We start from the raw sequence: 23,840 nt of genomic DNA on the forward strand, positions 1-23,840 counted from the left end.
GGATCCCATGATTCTCAGCCTCAGGCTGACCAAGTGTCTGCGGCTGGAGGTCACGTCTTCCTGTCTCTCTGTGCAGGTCACATTCCCTGAGTCTCCAGAGGCTTTCTGGACTTGTGCAGGTAACCTCCTGGATCACTTGATGTTCCATGCTGACACCTGCTCAACTGTCCTACCAGCTGTCACCAGTGGCAATGTCATCAGGAGGACTATTCCTGAAGCTCTTCCAGATTTGACACATTTTCCAGTCACTTTCTTAAAACACATACATAGATTCCTATTAGCCATTGATCACCAGGACATATAGTCCTTGCCTCAAAAATGGGACCCTTTTTTCACAATTAGTCCCTTGTCCTATGTGATCTGTTGACCATGTGTTAATCATTTCACTCAGTTTAATGGAAGAGTGACCATGACAGACCTTTGGGTCAAGAACTTTGACCAGAAAAACCAAAGTGAGCAGAGAAGTTTTCAAGGTGCTCCATGGGCACAATAGAAAGGGTGAGGATGACCTTGCGATTCTGAAGAACTAATATTCTATGTCTGAGAGAAACAGAAGACAATGTGACAAAGGACAGTGTGACAGATTCTGATAACACTAGACATTCTGCTATGAAACTAAAGATGATGAAAATACACTTCTAAAAAATATCTACAAATAAAAACTCATAGGAACTGTGTTCAGCATTGAAACATTGGAAGAAACAAGCCTGCCCTTCTCTAGGGGAAGGATCAATACTGTCCAATAACCAGAAATCAGAATATTACTCAGCACTGAATCTTTTCTATCAAGCTGGGTGCTGTGGTACTCACCTGTAATCTCAGCAACTGGGAGGCTGAGGCAGGAGGATCAAAGTTTGATGCCAGGATCAGCAACTTAGCAAGAAAAAAAAAATAAAAATGCAACTGTGAAAATTTTGAAAAATAACAAAGGAAACAACTATCTATGCTGTAGTGAAACCCCTGGAGGAGGTTTGGGTGCACAACACTCAGGGTGACAGGCCAGTCTGAACAGCATCCATGCTGTAAATTCCAGGCCCTGTCACTCAGCCCAGGTGAAACTACAGGATGGAAAATCATGAAGGTACACAGCAGAGAAGGGAGGTGAGTAGCAACAGGAGCTCAAACAGTATGAGGGCATGACTGTTGGACACATGTCACTGTCCACTTGTCTAGTTCCATCAAATGCACAAAGTAACCCTGGTGTGACCTGTAGACATGGGCAGATGTTGACAAATTGTAACAATAGTAACAGAGTCTGGGGTGGTGACTGAGGGGCTGTGGGAGCAGGCAGGACACAGGAGACCTCTGTACTTCACGCAGTTTTGCTGAGAACTTAAACGACACTAAAATCAAAGTATTAAAATATTCCCAAGTGGAGTATGTGGAGAGGGCTGTCTTTGCTGCAAGACACCAACTATTGCCGTTAGAGTCCCTTGAAGTCTAAATATTGGCATGTAACATGTCATTTAGGCTGTTATCATGGTCACCTGATGGGCTGAAGAAAGAGTCAAGGTGCAGAGTAGCACCGCTGATCCTTCCACAAACCCTCCCTGTGGCCCTGGGATCCTGGCTGCCTCTGAGCTGTGCCCTCAGCAGGTGGAGGCAGCAGGAGGAGCAGCTGGGGCAGCCCAGCCTCAAACTTCTGCTCCCTGGGAGGTTTCAGTCATGGCCTGTATCACTGTGGGAGAGGAACTGTAGCCTTGTAGACAGAAGTAAGTGGCAGCATCTTCAGGCTCCAGGCTGCTGATTGTGAGAGTGGAATCTGTCCCAGATCCACTACCACTGAACCTCAAGGAGACCCCAGATTCCACACTGGTTGTGTAATAGATGAGGAGCTTAGGAGCTTGGCCTGGTTTCTGCTGATACCAGTATAAATAATTGCTAATGCCCTGTCTGGTCCTGCAGGTGATGGTGACTCTGTCTCCATGAGACACAGGCAAGGAGGATGGAGACTGGGTCATCGTTATGTCACACCTGACACCTTCCACTGGAAACATAAAAAGAAATATCCTAATAATGAATCAGGTTTCAAGAAGACTGTCCTGAGTAGCCAGGCAGCACTGACCAGACTGTGATTAGTAAATCCCTAGTGCTGTCCCTCCTTACCTGGGAGGCAGAGCATCAGGAGCCCCAGGAGCTGAGCAGGGGCCCTCATGGTCATGCTGTGTCCTGACAGGGACTGACTCCTGCACAAGATGTGAGCAGCCTCTTAAGAAGTCCTCAGGGCAGTGGGCTGTGCTGTGGGCACATCCAAATCAGCAGGGCTGGGCAGGCTGGGCACAGCTTCAGGGAGTCTCCTCCTGGTCAATCAACACAGGCTCAGTGTGTCCAGGTGTCCCAGGTCAGACCAGGGAGCTCAAATCTGATTTGCTTAGGGGAACATGGTTCCCGGGGGCCATAGGACACAGTCAGCCCCCTGAATTGTGAGAGGTGATCTGTAGTCACTTTCTGGTTCAGGCAGGCTGTCTTTGTGTCCTAAGTATAGTTCTGTGTTGGTGACCCTTGTAGGAGGAGGGGACATTACAGAAGCAAGGGGATAGTTTATGCTTTGGAAGTAAAAACAGAAATAAGACAGAAAGAGAGGAAGATGTATAAACTCACTGAGGTATTTGGGGTTTCTGGACATTGGCACAGCATGGGTAAGAGGCAGGGAGGAGGGACCCACCCATGGACCAAGCCCTCTCTGCCTCAGAGTCCCACAGAGCACACTCATACCCATCATGGTGCCCATCTTCTCCAGTCCAGCAAGTCTAAGGCCAGCCAGGTTCTTCAACTTAACTATCTCTTAGAAGAAGTAAGAATAATTTTACAAACTAGTGAAAGTACATTAGAGATTGAAGTTTGGAGAATATAGGGCATGGTTATCATCTTAGTAAACACAGTAAAGATCCAGATTCTGTATATAATTCTGTTTTACTAGTATTAACACACATGTTTTTAAGTCCTAGTAATGCCTCATGACCTCAAGAGGGCAGCAGTGTCTCTAAACACCATGTCCTCCATCAGGTCCTCTTGTAACTTTTCCAGAAATAAAGCAGGACAAAGTCTTCACCCCTGCTCTTCTAAGAGTCATCAAAAAACTTTCTCAAAAACTGTTCACAATCTTTTTTCTTTTCTTTTATTTTCTTTTCTTTTCTTTTCTTTCTATTTTTACTTTTCTTGCTTTTTTTTCCCCTTTAATTTTCCCCTTTGGTGGTGATGACTGAACCCAAGGCCTTGTGCATGCTGCACAATTCTCTACCTCTGAGTCAGAGGTCTAGAGAGGAGTTTCACCATGCTCACCTGCCCACACACTCAGAGGCTGCTGCAGACAGGGACATGGTTCCCGGAGTCTTGGCTGCTCATCAAGATGGTGACAGACCTTGGGGTCAGTATGTCATGCTGCTTCTAAAGGAATGCAGGATGTTGAAGTTCAGGGTTTGTGGAGGCTTTCACTGATATTTTGAAGAAAGTCTGCCCTCCCTGGGGGCTGGTGCTGTGGGCTGCTGCACCTGCAGGGCCTGGTGAGCATCCTACTCAGGAGAGTGGGAGGCAGCTCCAGGACACACAGGGCATGTGCAAGTAACATCCATCCAGTCAACACAAAGTGAAAACGCACAGAGTCTGCCCATGGACTGGGAGGTGAGAGTGGAGTCTGAAGCTCTTTGTGCAGGTGAAGGAGATGATGGTGCCTCTTCACAGGAACATGGTCCTTTGGTGGCAGTTATCGTGTACTGCATGTGAGATAGAGAGCTTGAGACTTTGAAAGTTCCTTGGCCAGGACAGCTGGCATTTTCTTGCATTTTCACTGATTGAAAACCATATCAAAGTGACCTTGAATGGATTCAGGAGGTTTTTCCAGACAACTCCCTCAGTGGTTGACTCTTAAAGAAAATCATGTCCAGGTGTGTTGAGCTAGAGTTGTATTCACACTCATTCCCATTCAGAGTCAGACACCAGGAGGCAGGATTGTGACAGGATTTTTCTTTTGAAAGGTAGGACAGATCACTCAGATGTCAGATCCATGGGATTGTCCTAGGAAAGCCACCCTTCCACAAATTCCCACCTCCTTGGAACCCTGAGCCCTCTCTCTGTGGAGAAGCAGGAATAGCAGTGAGAGCCTCCTTGTGCTGTGCACAAAGCAAAAAAGCTGAGGTTGCATCCACATCCCAGGGTCAGAATGTGGGAGGTCCCCCCATCTTACCCTGGCTGAAATGTGAGCAGGACCTGGGAGCAATTTCTGAACCCATTGTTGACAGTGTCTGTGCTTGGACAGATTTAACCACATACTGTTGAGGTAAAAATGAGGAGGATGTAAATATCAGGGAATCAAACTACACTGAGGGATTCACCTTTAACTGCCTGTGCTTGGTATATTATGGCTCTTCCAGAGACTCAATCCTCACCTGGTAAATAGGGAAATAACACCATGTGTCCCCATCCTCTCTAATCACTCACATTTCTTCCAGGGAAGCAAAGATGTCCCAAGGAGACCATGAATCTTTCAGACCTGAATGAACCTTGGATTCCACTCACACAACCTTTCCAGGTGCAGTGGGAAGAGAAAAGTGCAAAGGATCTGACTGGATGCCTCTGGGGGAGGGTGGTAGAGGGGGCTGTGAGGTTTCTGTGGGGGACTGAACCACTGTGGTAACCTGTGTGGCCTTGCACACAGTCACACACTGCAGCCTCCCCAGGCTCCAGGCTGTGATGGATGGATGTAGTCTGTCCCTGACGCACTGCCACTGAACCAGGCTGGGACTCCACTGGCCCTGCTAGATGCACCATAGATGAGGCATCTGGGAGCCTGCCCAGGCCTCTGCTCATACCAGGAGAAGGAGTTGCCAACACTCAGACTGACCCTGCAGGTGAGGGTGGCTCATTCCCCTGGAGACAAAGCCACAGAGGCTGGAGTCTTTGTCCCTACAATTTCTCCTGTGGCACCTGAGATGGAAAGAGAACAGAAAGATCACATGTGCAATATAGGTAATACCCCAGTCTCCAGAGTAGAGCCAGGACCCTGCAGCACCCTGAGCTTGAATCACTGGGCTTGCTAAACAGAGGGTCCAGACACAGGACCCAACCACACTGAAAGAGTTTTACAGACATGCAGAACCATCCAATGATCCCTCACCTGGGAGCCAGAGTAGCAGGAGGCAGAGGAGCTGACTGGGGGCTGCCATGGCTCCCTCTGGGTCCCACCTGAGGCAGAGATTCCCGGAGCCCTGCTCACCATGTCCCAGCAACATGAAGTCATCCAAGTTTCTGAGCTTTACTAAAGGAGCAATTTTAGCCACTAGGGAAAACTTGTAAAGGACACTATATGTACATCTATTGAAAGGAAAGGGGAATGTATCTGTGACAACATTTTTCTAGTTTGAAATGACAGATGGTACAGATGACAATGTCATGAAGTGACCTGGTTCAACTCTGCTGGGGTGGGAGAGGCTTCAAGTACCAGCTGTGCCTTCAAAGCTCAGAAACAGAGTATGCTGTAAGCAAGTGTCTCTGTTCAGATAGAAACAGGGACCAGATACAGGGCCCAGTCACAGAGCTGACACTACCTGCCACAGAACTCTGGCTGAACGTGTAGTATTCTGGAATCCACAGCAGCTAAGGCCTCAGACCTGAGCTCAGGCAAAGATAACTCTCTTGCTCTAGGTCACAGCCTGAAGTAAATGTGGTCATGCGGATACCAAGCAGCACCATCCCATTTGACTCTGTATGGATGGCCTCATGTGGCTTGGACATGATGATCAGGAAATGGCAAAAACTCTGGTGTCCAGAGAAAACCATGCTCCCCAGAAGGTGGGCTGCAGACCTACAGCAACTGATGGGCCTCTCACATTGGAAAGATGTTGGGGCCCAAATGTGTGAGGCCTTCTACCTCTTCCCCTTCAGAAGAAGGACAAGGCATTACTCCTTGCTCCTTTAATCACTCAGTGCTGGCTGGGCTCTGGGCAGAGCTGAGAAAGAACCCTCCATGCTGGGTGAGCTGACCAACCACTCATCAGCTACCTGGGAAGCCTGTCTGTGCTGAGGGTCCAGAGCAGGACACTCTGCAGCAGGCTTGTGCTGTGACCCAGGAGCCCTGCTGTGTGGCCATGGGGCCCAGCACATTGCTAGGGGAAGAAAGGTTTGTACTAGATGAGGACAGTGTTTGTGCCTCTGACAAATCCTCAATAAGAGTCACAGCAGAGACATGCAGAGCATTAGAGAAAAGCAGGCCATCCTCAGGAAATAAAACAGAAGTAAAGAAAGAAAGGAAGGAAGGAAGGAAGGAAGGAAGGAAGGAAGGAAGGAAAGAGGGAAGGAGGAATAAAGACTACTGACTGTTCTAAAAGCAGCTCTGAGGCATCCCTGAGCCCTGGCCCCATGCCAGGGGCACTGAGTGACTGGGTGACTGAGCTGCTCACCACAGGGATGTGTGGGACTCAGCACAGGGCAGCACCAGCTGGGCCCAGCTCTGCTTACATTAAGATGGAAGTGGTACATTGAGATTGGACTTGAGGAGATGCAGAGGGTCCACTTAACAAACACACAGTGTCCCAGGGTCCCAAGAGCCTTTCCTTTCCTTATGGCATCACTTGACTCCTGTGACCTCATTGATTTTACACATATATTAATTTCAGAGGGAAAGAAGTTAGACTGTCCTCAAATGGCACAGAGAAGGTGTACTGCCTTCCCAGTGCAGCCATGGTAACGGAGACAACTGACATATTACTTGAGGGTAGAAATTGTCTGAGCAGAGCATATGGTCATAACCTTAATGGGTCAGAGGAGTGATCTGAGTCCAAGATGTGAGCATAGTTTTCTGGGGTCTGTGCAAGGCTGGTGAGCATGGCCCCTATTAAGAACAGCCACACTCCCAAGCTCCAGAGGCTGCAGCTGGCATGGAACCCACCTGCCCGCAGAAGCCAGGAAACTCCAGTTTCAAAATTACTTCCATGATGGTATCCTGCTCCTTACTAGATGGCTCAGAAAATTTCACCAGGGAGTGAATCAGGACTGAGGAAACTTGATGGACACATGTCAAAAGCAGATGATAACTTGCCACCACAGGAGGTAAGATAAGATTGGGAGTCATCAGAGAATGAGTAGGTAGAACTGTTGTGGGTCCTGCCCAGGCAAAGGCACAGTAGAGAGGAGGTGCTGGCACTCACTATGGGATACCTGTGAGGAGGAGGGTTCAAGGATAAACCAGCACAGTGAGCTGATATTGCTGTTGCTGTTGGCACCAGGGATTGGTCCCAGGGGCATTTAACCACTGATCCATACCCCAGCACCTTTTCTGTTTTAGTTGCTGCATGTGGGAATCACAACAGTTATGTGCACATTATTGTCTTTGCTATACTTTGGGTGTTTTAGTGTCCCTGAGGAGCTCCTGGGCCACTGCAGGAATCCTCAGGCTCCATCTTCACTCAGATGAGCTGTGGCTTCTGGGGAGCAGGGGACCTTCTCATGCAGAGATACCAGGTTTTAAAAGCATTGACTTAGATTGTGATTCCATGGATTTCAAAAAATGCCACTTGAAATTGCTACAGTGTCTTGTAATTTTGCTATGAATCCAATGTGACACAGAGAGCCAACTCCTCCCATGAAGTGACAAAGTCACTCACTAAACCTGGAGGAAATGGTCATGTCTCACTTGTTGGGGCTGAGAAGGAAAGCGGGTGGGGTGCAGAGGAGCCTCCCTGGCCCTTCCTACCACAGTCCACTAGAGACCTCCAGAGCCCGGTGCCCCTGAGCACTGCCCTCAGCAGGTGGAGACAGCAGTAGGAGCAGTTTGGGGCAGCCCAGCCTCACACTTTTGCCCCCTGGGAGGTTTTTAATCATGGCCTGGGTCACTGTGGGAGGGTAACTGTTATGCTGTTGACAATAATAAGTGAAAACCTCTTCAGGGTCCATGGCTGCTGATGGTAAGAGTGTAATCTGTCCCAGATCCACTGCCACTGAACCTTGAGGGGACCCCAGATTGCAAATTGGATACCTTCTATATCAGGAGCTTAGGAGCTTGCCCTGGTTTCTGTTGATACCAAGCTAACCAACTGTTAATATTCTGACTGGCCCTGCAGGTGATGGTGACTCTGTCTCCTGGAGATGCATACAGGGAAGATGGAGACTGGGTCATCATGACGTTACATCTGGCACCTGACATTGGAAGCATAAACATAAATATCCTTATAATTAATTATGTTTCAAGAAGACTTTCCTGAGTAGCCAGGCATCACTGACCACACTGTGATTAGTACATCCCCAGTACTGTCCCTCCTTACCTGGGAGGCAGAGCAGCAGGAACCCCAGGAGCTGAGCAGGGGCCCTCTGGTCATGCTGTGTCCAGTCAGGGACTGAGTCCTGCACAGGGTGTGAGCAGCCAATTAAGAAGTCCTCAAGGCAGTGGGCTGTGCTGTGGGCACATGAAAATCAGCTGGGCTAGGCAGGCTGGGCACCGCTGCAGGGCTGGTCCATATGTCACTCAGCACAGGCCAGGTGCCCATTGTCCCAGTTCAGTTGAGAGCAGCATAGATGTGCCAGAGCAGGATATGATTCACCTGGAAAACACAGGAAACAACCAGAATACTCTCCTTGAAGAGTGACTTATTGCTTTCTTCATGATCCAGGGAAGGCTTTTCTTGTGTCTCCTGTGAACATTTCTTTATTAATGACCATAGGAACAGGAAGGAATTAAGAGACAAATTGACAACTCATGCTTAGGATGTGAAAAGTACACTGAAGACAGAAAGTAATCACAATTGGTAAACTCTGTGGTGTCGTTCAGGTTTCTGTACTCATTGGCCTTGCTGGACCAGGAGGCCAGGGTGGGATGAAACTCAGTGATTGTGCCCTTCCTGCCTCAGTGTCCCCAAGATACACTTAGACATGTGGCGGTTCCTCCAGTCCTGAGAAGAGCAGGCAAAGCCTACACAGATCTTTCCTAACTTAGAGTGATTTTAGAAGCGAGTTTTTGTTTCTTTTATTGCTCTAGTGAAGATGGAGCTCAGGCCACCCTGGTCCCCTGTGCACTGAACAGTGACCTGCTCCTAGCTGAGGACTACAGGCACATCCTGGAGACACAAGTGGAATTGCAACCCTCCCCTCCCATTTCTGTCTTCTCTGTGGATACATCCAGGGTCTTGTCACAATCACTGAAAGGGTTTTTAATGTGTTCTGTCACTTTTCTTAAATTCACAAGGGAAAATCATCCTCACTCCCCACCTGGGGCACCTTCAGAGCAGGGACCCTTGTCCTCCCACCAGCCTGGTCCACTTGCTGACCTGTATTCTAACTCCACTCCATGAATCCCTGAGGAAATGGTCTCTTTGTCTGATTATGGTGATTCCAGATCACAAAGTAAAATGTAAAAAGTTTCTGAACTTGCATCTGGGGAGACACAGCTGATGTGCAGAGCCCCAGCAGCCCTGTGGGCCTGAGTGCAGGGCAGAGCTCCCAAGTCTTAGTGCCCCCCATGGGACAGGATCACTGCTTCTGTCCCTGGATTTTTAGATCAGGTTCCTGGGATTGTTTATTTTGTACTGTTTGCTCTCTAGTGAAGGTATGTGGAGCATCAACAGGCAGGATTTGTAGTTTGGGATCCCAGAGCCTTGCTCAAGGATCTTATTTCCCCAATTCATAAAGCTTCCACTTCCTCCATCACTAGGAGAGATTCTATAGGAAATTCAAGTGACCACTCTCCCCAAGAAAGTGTCCTATTATTTAACGACAAAGGGTTAACAGTTCATTAGGAATTAATAAACCATTCTGGTCTCAGGACTGTTGACATCTTGGCCTTGAGACCCACATGAGATATGGTTTTGTCAAAGAGATGTGGCCTGAGGATCCCTGTGTGGTGCAGGCATAGGAGTGGAGGCTGTGGGGGCTCCTGGTGTGGAACTGCCAACATGCCTAATGCTTCCCACCCAATTCCTTCAGGAGCCTCTATAAGACCCTTAGCAGCTCCCAGAGGCTCTCAGGCCCAGGCCAGCACTCAGCCATTGGGTGGGGTCACCCAGGGCCCAGGGAAGTAGCAGGGTAGGTCCCAGAGGTGCTGCAGCTCCAGGTGCCATCAGACACTGGGCCTCTCCCCACAGCCTCTGCAGGTGGAGAGCAAGGGAAGGACTTTCTCGGGCCCTCTGAGGACCCCTCCTCAGACACCCATCTTCCCTATAGGAATCCTGGGGCTCCATGGTCATGTGTGACTGGGGTGTCCTCTGCCCAGGTGAGAACAGCTTTGATTTTTTCTTTTTTAATCATGTTTTCTCACATTATTTTTGTATCAAGAACAAACCCACTTGGAGGTGGGCCAGGAGGAAGGTGACCTGGGGCTCTGCAGGGGAGGATGTGTCAGGAGCTTGGTCCCTGGCTGAGGTCTGGAGTCTGCTGTGACCAGAGAGGTTCAGCACATCACAGCTGTGACTCATCCCTGCCACTAACACAGGGACAGAGGACATGGAAACAGGAGGGGGAAGGGAAGGTGTCCAAGGTCATCTACACAGGAACTCTCTTGGGACAGCAGACACTGTGGAGGTCAAGTTGAAAGAGAAAATGGTTTCCCAGCCCTGGAGACAGATGAGAAAGTCCCATGTGAGGGGGAAGAAGAGGATGGAAAGTAAAGAAAATAATGCATAGTTATGTCTTCACAGCACTGTTGAAAGTCAGCTCATCCAAGATGTAGGTTGTGGTCAATTAACTAGTGATTTTTATTTGAAATATTTTGAAAAGGTTATTGATTGCTGTAGGCCTTGGTTGATTTTGCACACTACAGAAGTAAATATGTGTGTGTGTGTGTGTGTGTGTGTGTGTGTGTGTGTGTGTGTGTGTGTGTATATATATATATATATATATATATATATATATATATATATATAAACAATGTTCTTTTGAGTTCTTGAGGTCCCTGCTTTTCCCAAGTACCCCTCCTGGTCTTGCTGTTGCTGTCCCCCATGGTCATGGGGCTCCTTCCTCCCCTCTCAGATGCATCTCCGGATGCCTCTGGGCCTTCCCTGATCCACACAGAGGAACAGCCCCACACACCACACACCACACATCATAGCAGACTCCACACAGAATTCAACAGCAATTTAAATGATTCTGCTCACTTTCCCTTCTGCAGTCACTCTTTCCTGCATGCCTTGGTCCCCATGACCATGAGGACAACAGTGCCTGTGTCACACACTGGCTAAGGTACACCTGTCCTGTGTGAGGGCTGTTACTTATTCCTGCAAACTCTGCCATTCAGCTGAAAACCCTCAAGCACAAAAGTATGCCATGGCTTTTCTATTACATAAAAATATGGCAAACTCCGCTAAACTTCAGGTACAAATTTTACAGTTGAAAAAGATCAATTGGGCAATGAAAAGGAAACTTACAAGAGCAACAAGGATCTTTTGAAATGATACAAAGACAGCTTGTATGTAAAATTTCAGCTAAGGTTTATTGTTCCCCACAAAGGAGAATAGAGAGACCCCAGAAGGTGGTACTTGATGGGAAGGTCCATCCTGGGAAGGAGGTTGGGGGCTGAGTACAGACTCATGAAGAAATCTGACATCAGGACCAGGTAGCTAGTTACAACTGTGTCTCCTGAGCTCTGACCCTAGAAGGAGAGGGAAAGGTCTGATCATGTTCCTAGAGTAAGTGGAGCAGACATTGAAAACAGCATCTTCACATCCAGCACATAGAGCTCACACACAGGCAGCCCTGAGTGCCCAACAGAAGGTCCCCTCTCACTAAGGCTGTCTAACATTTGGTATCAACAATCATGCCACACAATTCCAGAGTATAACATATGATGATCTCCAATATAAATTTTTTTTTTTGTGGAGATAATTTATGAGTGTGTCTGGCAGGAGGCACACTGTAGAAATATCATCATCAATAATGTGTTTTGTTCTATTTGGGATTAAATCTGTGCTATACTGAATATTGTTCAAAAATGATTTTCATATATAGTGATAAGTGAAAGTCATTAATGAAATGCCCTTAACTGAGATCTATATCTGTATTTTTGATGCTGATATTTTTATGTCAAAAATCATTGTTGGAAGAGTGAACAAGTAGATAGATTACTTTATGTTAAGATGCAGATAATACTGTCAGCGATCAGCAGATTTATGTCAAGTTATAATTCATGGACATTATCCTGATGTACACTACCAATTTTCTGTATTTCCCTGTCACCTCTGCATGAGCTCACTCCAGGAATCACAGGGATTGTCTCACAGTTAATGTCAAGTGGGTGTGTGGGGGGGTGAATCTAGACTTTGACTTGAATGGATTAGCATTAAAAATGGCACAGGTTAGATGACTGTTCCCAGAATGTAGTCAGAATAATGGCTCCTCAGGGGTGACAGCAAGTGTCTCATTGAGGGGTTCCTTTTCATGCTGAGGAGGGTGTAAGTCACCTGAAAACTTAAACTGTAAAATAATTTTTGAAGAACAAAGGACAAATAGTCAGAAATATATATACAAAAACAGAGCCCCTGATGCACCCAGTCCACACAAGAGCTGGAATTAGACAAAGAAAAGATGGCTCTGGTGGTTTAATTAAGGGGGTGCATCAAAGGCAGGGGTAATGTCTCAAGGGGGAGCCTTGCTTCCTGTTGTCTTGCACTTAGTAGGTTGTCTGGCACCTTGGCAGGTCACATCCGTCTCAGGTGCTGTGTGGGCCATGGCAAAATGTGATAGAAATTCACAATATCTCTGAGCAATTGACATGAGAAAATGTCCACTGGTTATTCCCAGATACCAGATGTTCCTATCCACCAGGCTTCCATGCACAGTGACCAACACAGAACCCAAGAATAGCTCATGACAATGGTGCATCTTGTATATTACATCAAGCTAGTAGATGTTTAGGAAGAGCATATGGTATATGGACAGGGGGTGCCCTGGTCAAAGATCTGTACCTGGACTCCTGGACAGCTTCTTGGCTGAGGGCCTGGAGGAGAAAACAGGAAATCAGACACAGTGATCCTGAGAGATGCAGCAGATGGAGTCGTGGAGGGGGTTCTGCATGTGCAGACTTTATGGATTCTGTGGAATGGCAGAGAAGGTGCTACAGAAGAGAGTTAAGTGACCATGTGTGCTAGAAGCCTCTCTCTCTTCTTGGAAGACTGCCTGTTCTCTGTGTCCCCCTCACTACCACCATATTTGCACAATAGATCCTTGATCAAGTGGAGGCAGGGATGGGGGTCATGACATGTGCCATGTCTCTCCATTCCACCTCTACTGTGCTGTTGGTACTAAAGCCACCTCAGGATATCTGATTTCTCTGCAGCAGAGCCAAATGTCACCAGCCACCTTTGGATAGCTGGAGTTTAATCAGTGTCCCCTGGAGGGCTGTGGTGCCTTCCTCCTGGAACACACCTGTGCTGTGGTCATGTGAGCCTTCCCTGCCCACTCAGGAGCGTCAGTGTCCAGGCACTCAGAGAGCTTGTGTTCAACTGAGATGGGAATCTTCACACCTGGACCTACTGTGTGCTGCAGGACCAGGAACACTAAGTGCATGATGGTGACTTCCACTGGTCCTCCTAACAGAGCATCAACCACAACCCACATGGGGAGGACCTACTGCAGACTAGAGGAGTCTCCTTTGAGATTTGCTTCATCTTCATTTCATAACCCTGATGGCAGAAAGACATGTCTTAGAGAGCTAAGGGGCAAGTGACTTCTAGTCTCGTGACTGTAAACTCTGCTGGGAACAGATCCTCATCTCAGCAGTAAAATTTCTCCTGGGAACACACAGAATACCTTAAAGTATATTCTATTTTTTATTAACTCAGGGTCCTTCAGACAGGAGACAAAGAAACATCTAAGATACTTATTGTGCTGGTTGTACAATTCAACTGTAATCATAGGTTTCTGCTTCTCACTTGGTGGTTGAGACGAGTATGTAGGAGGATGTTCTCAAATGAAGGTGATGTAACATCAGCAACCAGCAGAAGAAGGTAGAGCAGGGCATCTATTTTAAGCCCTCACCTGCTCACACAGGTCTCCACAGAGGCTGCAGCTGTGCTATGGAAGCCTTGGGTGGAGGCGGAGGAGCAGGTGCAGTGAGGACTTCTTGGTTTTCTCCCATAGCAGGCTTCCTTCAGAATCATGGGCCATGTGTGCTGTTTGTTTCCAGACCTGGAGCCCTGAGTGAGCCTCTGTTTAAGACAAAATTACTGCAAGTGAGATTGAAGAGAATTATTTTAAAGTGACTGTGTACTTCTGTAGACTGTGTTACAGTTTGATTTAAGGTTCCCCCTAAACCTTCTGAGTTAATGTAGGGATATTCTGAGGGGAGATGATTGGTCTAAAAGAGCTGAGCCTAGTCAGTCCCTCAAGTGGGAGTGAGCTAACTGGGTGGGGACTGTAGGCAGGTGAGTGTGGCAGGAGGACATATGACACTAGGGGTGAGCTCTGGAAGGGTGCATCTTCCCTGAAGCCCCTCCCCATCTCTTCTTACACTTCCTGACCCCCATGGGTGATGCAGCTGTCCCCACCACACCATTCTGCCCTGATGTTCTGCCCACCTGGGCCCAGAGCAATGGGGTCAGCTGACCATGACTGGACTTCTGAACCCATGAGCCCAAATAAATTCTCCTGTACTATGTTAGACTTGTGCTGAAATATTGGCACAACAATGTAAACTGACCAACACAAATTGGAGATTAAAAGAATTTGCCTTGATTTCAGGTATCTGTGGCTACTAAGTCCTTCCAAGGAGGTTCCTAGGCCTAGCAGGATAAGAAAGCTTTTATCTTGTGGGTCCTGCCCTCTGTGAAGTCACATACTTGGCATGAACTAGGAAATGATTACTCATTCATAATTTCCAGCCCTGTGATGTGAGCCAATTCCAGGAATGTACAGGTTGCAAAGAAAACACTCAACATCATAAAAACCTTTATAACCACCTAAAATGAGAAAATTCAGTCAGTTCACATAAACACCTAGTTGAAAAGTATCTAAGGATTATCTGAACAGAATTTTAAATCAGCCACAATAAAAGTGCATGATCCAGCAATTGCAAATGTGTTTGAAATAAATGAAGAACAAACAAAAGCATCAGTCAGGGAACAGAAATTATGCAAGGACCAAAAAAGGAAAGTTCCAGAACTGAAAACTCCATTCACCATAATAAGAGCCCAATGGGGACCTGAGCAGGTGAACATAGACAGAGGAAGGAGGCAGCAGGAGGGACAGCCATGGTCACACCCAGCTAGAGAACCCTGGAGACAGCCTAGTGGGCCAGGGAACAGGACTCAGATGACCAGGAGGTGCCTGCCAGCCCACCCCACAGCTATACTGCCAGCTTCTGAAGACAGAGACAGAGACCTTAAAAGCTGGGAGGGAAAAGCGACTCCTTAGCTTAATGGGAGAAGCAACTGGAATGAACAGAGAATTTCTCCCCTGGAAACAGGGAGGACAAAGGAAAGGACACACTTTCAAGTGTTGAAGGAAAATACTGTGGACCCACAACTCTAGATCCAGGAGATGTTCCTCAGGAATCATGGTAAACTCAAGAGCCCTCAGTTGTAGAAACATGAAGAGAGTGTATAGCTGACCCCAAAGTGACTGTGAGGTGCTCTATAAAGAATAGAGACATGACAGGAGCAGGGACCTTGGAACAAAGGATGGGGAAGTACCATAAAGAATGGACAAGTGATAAGCATTTGATAGCTGTATCTGACCATTGCACATTATGGAAATTTGTCCAAACATCATTGTGACACCCCAGGTCATCAGGGAAATGCAAATTAAAACACATGAGAAAACAGCCCCCCTGAGGTATGGCCAAGTCCAGGAGGGAGCACCCCACAGGCAGCAGGAGGGGAACCCAGGCCCCATCCCTGCTGCTGAGCTGGTCCTGGCTGCAGTCACAAGCCACTCCCAGCAGCTAAGTGTTCTGGGGAGTGTCCAAAAGCTGTCTCCAAGATGGAGACAGGACATACAAGACAATGTGACAGATTCTGATAACACTAGGCATTCTGCTATGAAACTAAAGATGGTGAACATACACATTTGAAAACAAATAAAAATCTACAAATTAAAACTTATAAAAACTGTGTTCAGCATTGAAAACTTGGAGGACACAAGGCTACCCTTCTCTAGGGAAATGAATAGATACTGTTGAAGAGCCAAAGAGTAGCATATTACTCAGCAATGAAAAGAACATAGCTATCATGGTGGCTGTGTTGCTCACCTGTACCCTCACCAACTGGGAGGCTGAGGTAGCAGGATCACAAGTTTAAGGCCAGGTTCAACAACTTAGCAAGGACCTAACGACTTAGAGATATACTGCCTCAAAAAAAAAAAAATTGAAGAACAATTTGAAAAGAAAAAGAAAAAGAAAACAACTCTCTATACTATAGTGGAAACCCCTGGAGGTTTGTGTGCACAGCACTCAGGGTGACAGGCCAGTCTGAACATCCTCATGCTGTGAGTGCCAAGCCAGTGTCACTCAGCCCAGGTGAAACTACTGGATGCAAAATCATGAAGGTCTGTAGCAGAGGTGGGGTGAGGAGCAGCTGGAGGTCAGAGAGTGGGAGGCAGGACCTGCACTGTGCCAGGCCACAGTGTTGGACAGACGTCACTGTCCACTTGTCTAGTTCCACACAATGCACAAAGCTGAAGGAAAGAGTCAGGGTGCAAAGGAGCTCCCTGGATCCTTCCACAAACCCGCCCAGTGACCTCAGAGCCTGGCTGCCTCTGAGCAGTGCCCTCAGCAGGTGGAGGCAGCAGGAAGAGCAGCTGGGGCAGCCCAGCTTCACATTTCTGCTCCCTGGGGGGTTTTTGTCATGGCCTGTGTCACTGTGGGAGGGGAGCTATTACTTTGTTGACAGTAATAATCAGCAACATCCTCAGGCTCCAGGCTCCTGATGGTGAGAGTGAAATCTGTCCCAGATCCACTGCCACTGAACCTTGAGGGGAACCCAGATTCCAAAGTGTTTGCATATTTGATGAGGAGCTTAGGAGCTTGGCCTGGTTTCTGCTGATACCAGTGTAGATTATTGCTAATACCCTGACTGGCCCTGCAGGTGATGGTGACTCTGTCTCCACGAGACACAGGCAAGGAGGATGGAGACTGGGTCATCATGATGTCACATCTGAAGCCTGCCATTAGAAACATAAAAAGAAATATTCTTATGAGCATTATGTTACAAGAGGACTTTCCTGAGTAACCAGGCAGCACTGACCACACTGTGATTAGTAAATCCCAAGTGTTGTCCCTCCTTACCTGGGAGGCAGAGCAGCAGGAGCCCCAGGAGCTGAGAAGGGGCCCTCATGGCCATGCTGTGTCCTGACTGGGACTGACTCCTGCACAGGGTGTGAGCAACCTCTTAATAAGTCCTCAGGGCAATGTGCTGTGCTGTGGGCACATGCAAATCAGCAGGGCTGGGCAGGCTGGGCACAGCTGCAGGGCTGCTCCTCTCAGTCACTCAGCAAGAACCATCATCCCCCCATGTTCCAGGGCAACGCAGATATTCTGCTTCTCTCTGGGGCCCAAGACCACCTGTGTCCAGTACCCCTGAATAGCTAGTTATCTTGATCTCTTCCAAGTTCCCTGCTTACTTTCTCCCATTGATGACAGGGGCTGTCAATGATGGCACAATTCCAGACACTGCAGGACAGTTTACCAGCTACTTTCCATTGCACTTACAGAAATTGCTGATACAGATAAGCTTTCTCTTTGCTTTTATTCTCCAATACTCATGATTTAAAGTTGAGAGGCAATAAGAAAAAAATGGGGAGTCACACTTTATAATGGAGGGTGTCATTTGCTTTTATTCAATCTCATGACTACAGCTAAGAAAGTTGCCTTCCTCCATTTATGAATGTTCTGCCCAACTACTTCCACCTAAAGCCAGGGAATATCTTCCCTCCCATCTGAGGAGCATGGGCTTCATCTCTAGCTCAGCTCAAGATGATATATGTGCATGACTTGTGTTCCCTGTCTGCTCAGAGCATTGCTCCTATTCTCTGTCCTCTGGCAACCCAAGTCATTGTGATTAGAAGTATAGATCCTATGTCCACCAAGTGCCACTGATATTCTACTGTGCTCCCTAAACTGCATATTCCACATCTCCAAATGTCAGTCAGCTCCTAAGAGAACTCTGTTCTCAGTGCCTGGTTTAGAACAATGGGGACCAGGCAGGGTGCAAGGGAAGCATGTGGGTATGTGAAGCCCTGCATGAGGACTTGCAGTCTCAGTGGGGTCCTGAGGGTGTCCCCACATGGAGGAGTGGTAGTGTTGTCCAGGTGTGGGTGTCCAAGAGGGTTGAGACAAGGAGGACACTTGGAGCGATAGGAGTCCCCTGTGTAGGAGACAGCCAGGCATGATGAGAAAGACACCCATGCAGGGAGACAGTTTTGATGGTGGCCAAAGAGGGGTGTCAGAGTGGAGCAGGTTGTGGGTATGTTAGAGAGAGTGGGTGCGAGAAGGGTTAGGTGAAGATGATAGCTGGAGACTGCGTTTGAACAGGGGGATGGCGATGATTTGAATGTGAGGTGTTTAACAAAAGCTCATGTGTGAGACAATGCGAGAAGGTTTAGAGGACAAATGTTTATGTTGTGAGGCTCTTAAGCCAACCAGTGAAATAATCCTCTGTTGGGATTAACTGTATGGTAACTGTAGGCTGGTAGGGGGTGGCTGGAGGAGGTGGGTCATTGAGGGCATGCTGTTAGGGTATGTATTTTATATCTGGCAAGTGGAGTCTCTCTCTCTCTCTCTCTCTCTCTCTCTCTCTCTCTCTCTCTCTCTCTTTCCCCCCCCACCCCTTGGTGATCATCATGTGAGCTGCTTCCCTTTGTCACACTCTCCTACCAAGTTGTTCTGCCTCTCCTCAAGTCCCAAGGAATGTGGCTATTTGAGATCTATGAAACCATGAGCCCTTAGGAAAAATCTTCCTCCTATAAACTTGTTCTGGTCAGATCCTTTGTTCACAGCAGCAAAAAAGGTGATAAGACAGGTAATTGATTAAAATGCCAATTCATTTACTATAACTGCTTGTTACAGAAAGGAGTTACTTACTTGAAATGAGACTAATTGAATAAAACCTATGATTTTAGACCAAAATCAAAGATATCACTGTATACTCACAACTCTGGTAGAGTAAGACATGAACAACTTGCAGAATTAAATATATATTTCTCTGTCTGTTAATACAGGTATAAATAAATAATTTCCCTAATCTAGAATAAATAGTCCTTTAGTCTCAAAAACACCGATGGTTTCTAAATACAATTATTCTTTTATAAAAAGAACCATCAATCATTGAAGAAATGCCTATTACAGAATCTACAATAGGAAACGGACATGGAGCGTATCCATCTGGGAAAACTAAAGGAACAAGGTGGTCATAGCCTATCAAAAGAGAAACCAATTTCAATGGGACTCCAACTAGCTACACTGGAAATATTTGAGCATCAAAAGAATCAATGAAGAATATATGTTATAAACCACTGAATAAAATACAAATCTATGAATTGATACTTCTATCTTAATGAAGAAAGGGATATTCATGAAGTATCAAGGATATTGTCCACAAATCCCTTCTAATTGTGAAGGAGAAAGGTCAATGTGCATCAGAGAATTCAGGTGACACCACCCGAATCGGGTTCACAGCTTTGCCTCTGGACATTCCTGAGTAGTATAGGCTGAAATGTTGGGGTTGTGACCCCAGTGAAACAGAGCATGACAGTTTGGAGACAGGGTGCTTGAAAGGGTAATTATGTAAGGGGAGGTCTTCTGTCTGGTTTAATTAAATGTGCCTGGAGGCCTCATAGAAAGAGGAATTTAGAACTCAGATACACCTTGGGAAGACCATGTGACACACAGAAGGACCCTGGAACTCAGAGAGGCCTCCTAGAAGAACAGCCTGCTAGTGCCTTCCTCTCTACATGTGGATCCCATGACTGCTAGACAATACATTTTTGCTGTTCAAACCCCCAGTTAGTGGTCCTTTTTCATATCAGCACAGCATCTCTGTGCTGGTCCCATGGCCAGATGGGTCAGGGAGTGGGCAGGTTGGCCTGCATAAGCCATTCTCCTGGGAACTAGCTGTGGTCACATGAGAAGGGCCTTCATTCCTTCTGAGTGCAGTGTCCCAACGGATCTAAGGACCTTCCAGTAGGTCCAGATTCTAAAAGTTCTACCACCTCCTCATATCACCAGTTTGGGGACCAAACTGGTACACTACCATAGACTGATTAGTGAAATGTAATCAAGAGGGGACAGGACAGGAACTCCTACAGGGTACATGTTCTATAAGGCAATTGGTGTGTCCTCTTCAAAAGTGACAAGGTCTTGATGTTCAGGGGAACACTGCAACTGTTCCTGACTGAAAGAGTCTGGAGACCTGCCACTGAGGAGTGCATGTGAACTGGGACAGCAGCATGTCCTGACCAAAGATAGATGGGGACAGTGAAGGGATTTGAGGTGGACTTGATAACTGGATGCACAATGTGCTAAGGCTGTTCTCTAAATTCTTTGTGGTGTTGGCCTTGTGTAGGAGGACCTCATCGGGAGGAGGCACATAGTAAAATGTGGTGGGCCATGAGGTCTAAGCTAACTCTCAGTGGTTTCAGTGAGAAAGTAGAACTTTGTGTTGTTCATAAATGTCTGTAAGTTTGAATTATCCTCAAAAATTTTCAAAGATGAAACATCTATTCTTGAAAGAGAGAATGTTTTTTCTTATCAGTTTGCAATAACCCTGACCAGTTTTTATTGCCATCTGCTATTGTCTGTTCCCAAGGGATGGAGCTGGAGTCTTGGCCCCAAACTGGTGATATGAGGAGGTGGTAGAACTTTTAGAATCTGGACCTACTGGAAGGTCCCTAGATCAGTGGGGGCACTGCATTCAGAAGGAATGAAGGCCCTTCTCATGTGACCACAGCTAGTTCCCAGGAGGATAGCTTATGCAGGCCAACCTGCCCGATCCCTGATCCATCTGGCCATGGGACCAGCCCAGAGATGGCCTCTCTGACAGGTGAAACTTCTGCTCCCCATTGCATCTTTGGAATAAGATTAGAGTGAATGTTCCCCAGACCTATAATTCTGCCAAACATAAATTGAGAGCTTTGGAAGGGGAATTCAGTGACTTGGAACAAGAGAGTACATGTTTGCTCTCACCTCTAACTGAGACTCTGATTTGAAGAACCCACAAGGAGAAGATTAGAGTTTAAGGAGTTCTGAGTACAGATCAGGAGACACAATAAAAATGATTCACTCCCCCCCTTTGTCTGGAAAAATCTCATGTTTTAAGAAAAAAATAAAGAGGAAAGATTAAGGAAGAACAGAGTGATCTCCACCAAAAATAACTATTACACATAGTAAAAGGTGCTCTGCTTAAAGTGGGTCCAGTTTGTCCTCCTAGATGGTGACATAGCACTGATTTTGGGCACTGGCCTGTGTGTTGTTTGGACTCATGAAGCAGAAGCAGGATGGAGTGAAACACAATGTCCTTCATAAACAGATGGATCAAGGGACAAAGGCCCATTAATGATGCTGCATGTGACTTTGTTTCCCAGGAAGCACAGGAGTTCAACTGCACTGGATTTTCCTCTCTTCCTCTGAGTCTCTCCATGCTGGAGGTCAGGACCTGGACACTCAGTGCCCCACTTGCACTGAGGGAGGTCAGTGCTCTATGTCATGGTGTCAAAGCAGCAGTGTAAAAATGGTATTTGCAATTTTAGTGCCTGCCCGTGACATTAAAATAAAAATTCCATGAGGCTAGGGTTTCTGCCTTATGTGTTCAAGTTCCTGGGCCCAGAACTGGTCATGAGGCTGTGGGTGCACAATGTTATAAAGAGTTTTCATCTTCGGTAGGGATGAGTGAAGACCCGTCCTACCAGAGGTTGGGAAGTGAAGTTGTCATTGTTACTCCAGGAGGAGTCATTGGCACCTGAGATCCATCAGTGACAGAGGGACTGTGGAGGAAATGAGATGCTATTGAGAAGCCAGGTGACCTGAAGAGCAGTGATGAGGGTGATTGTCACTCAGGTTGTGGCTCCTGTTCTGAGAAGTGTCTGTGCTGAGGGAAGCACCAGAGGGCTGGGTGGAGGTGTCCGGGTGCCTTCTAGTGGCCAAATAGGAAGTTGAAGTGTGTATTTGAAGTCAAGAAGAGATCTGAGATGGCGACAGAGGTTGTGCACTCTGTCCTCATTGTGTCTAGTGACAGGAGCATATTCCATGCACTGACACCACACTTAAATGTTTTAATAACATTGGAAGTTTGTGCTCACCTGCACTGAGAGTGTGATGTAAAATGACTCATTTCTCCCAACTGCAGCAGAGTGGAAAGTGGACAGTTGATGAGAACATGTCATTGGGAAGGTTGATGAAAACTGCAGCTGAACTTGGATTTCTGGTGATTTCCTTGGCACGTGATCCCTTCTCCTTTGGCTGTGGCCTTATTTTGTCCTCTCTGACACGTGTTCTCTGGCCTCTGTGCATGTGGGCTTTGCTTTGACACCCTGGTGTTTGGCAGGGCCTGGGGGCTCAAGGCCAGCTGCTCAGAGCTCTATAAATACACTTTCCCTGGAGATGGGGACTGAGCAGACAGTGAGCACCAGGAAGACAGTGACACAGCCCACATCCTCCTCTGCATGGTGCTCTGGAGCTCAGCTGAGAGGTTCACACAAGTGTGATCCTTACCAAAGTACACAGAGACTGCAATGTGCACAAAGAAAAATCATATAAACCAACCAGATTCTTTGTTAAGAATCAGAAAATCTACATTTGAGAAATATTTTAATACACTGGTAGTGGGTGTGTGGTCCTTGTACATTGTTGATTGCAGGGACATGTGGGGACTTTGTGATAATTAGTCTCCAGGCTCCCTGGCTGTATCTTCCTGAGAGGGGGGTCACCATCAGCAGCAAGTCCAGCCAGTATTTTTATTTTTAATATTTATTTTTAGTTACAGGTGAATACATGTCTTTATTTTGTTTTACGTGGTGCTGAGAATCAAACCCAATGCCTCGTGCATACTAGGTGAGTGCTCACCTCTGAGCCACAAGCCAAGACCCTCCAGCCAGCCTTGTGTCCAACTGGAAGGAAGCCTTGGGCTAGGAAAAGCAGAGACCTTACCCTAACTGCTGACACCCTCCCAGGGCCCTGGGGCCCCATGCAGGTTCAGTGGCAGTGGGTCACGGACAGATTTCACTCTCACCACCAGCAGCCCCAGGCTAAGGATCTGGATGGTTCCTGCTGTCCCCTGTGCTCTCTGCTCCTGCCACAGTGCTTTGGCCTCCCACACGTGTCCTCCCAGGGCCTCGGTCAGTGGGTGTCAGCTGCACACACTGCTTCCTTCCTGCTCAGCCCTGTTTCTCGTCATCATCTCAAAGCCTGGTCTCCAGCATGGTCATGGGAGAATGTGCAACTCTGGGGAAGATTGAGTAGAGCAGACATCTTGAGTTTGGAGCACCAGGAAGCTTTGGCCTGCGTCTTTGTGGTGACTGTTGGAAACTTGCTCTTAGGTGTCCAGGACATCTGTCTCCCTGACATCTCCATACAGTTGGATTCATATTTCTGGTAAATGTGAGGCTCCCGCTGCATCTCGTTACCCAGAGCCAGGGTACTCAGGCCCTAGTTAGACAGGATGAAGAAAAGACCACTGACTCCAATTAAAATCAAATTAAAACAAGCTTATTATTTTGACTGGCCAGACTAGTGTGCTCCACATGAGACAGCACAGTTCTAAAAGCAGTATCAGCACAATTTCTTCTGCCACCAGGATTATAATTGACAGACACACCATCTGCCCCCTGCCATGGCAATAGTGATTGTCAGTGGCATCCCCAGTCTCCAAGCTGCCTCTGTCAGGCAGACATTGGAAGGGTGATGTCCTGTCATTCTGATGTCTTTTTCTGCTGGGATG

At 47.2% G+C, this 23,840-nt stretch overlaps 1 gene segment (V, D, J or C); it reads right to left on the minus strand.

Moving 5' to 3' along the window:
- Positions 1-13,732: 13,732 nt before the first annotated feature.
- On the minus strand, positions 13,733-17,308 carry LOC124105018 (immunoglobulin kappa variable 1-27-like). The segment is given in 3 exon segments: positions 13,733-14,123; positions 16,792-17,073; positions 17,198-17,308. Coding segments are annotated over 3 exon segments (471 nt in total).
- Positions 17,309-23,840: the final 6,532 nt, after the last annotated feature.

Source organism: Marmota monax, unplaced genomic scaffold (assembly GCF_021218885.2).
Source record: "Marmota monax isolate L192 unplaced genomic scaffold, Marmota_monax_Labrador192_F-V1.1 WCK01_AAM20220418_F8-fsc00330, whole genome shotgun sequence".
In the NCBI taxonomy this organism is placed as follows: domain Eukaryota; kingdom Metazoa; phylum Chordata; class Mammalia; order Rodentia; family Sciuridae; genus Marmota; species Marmota monax.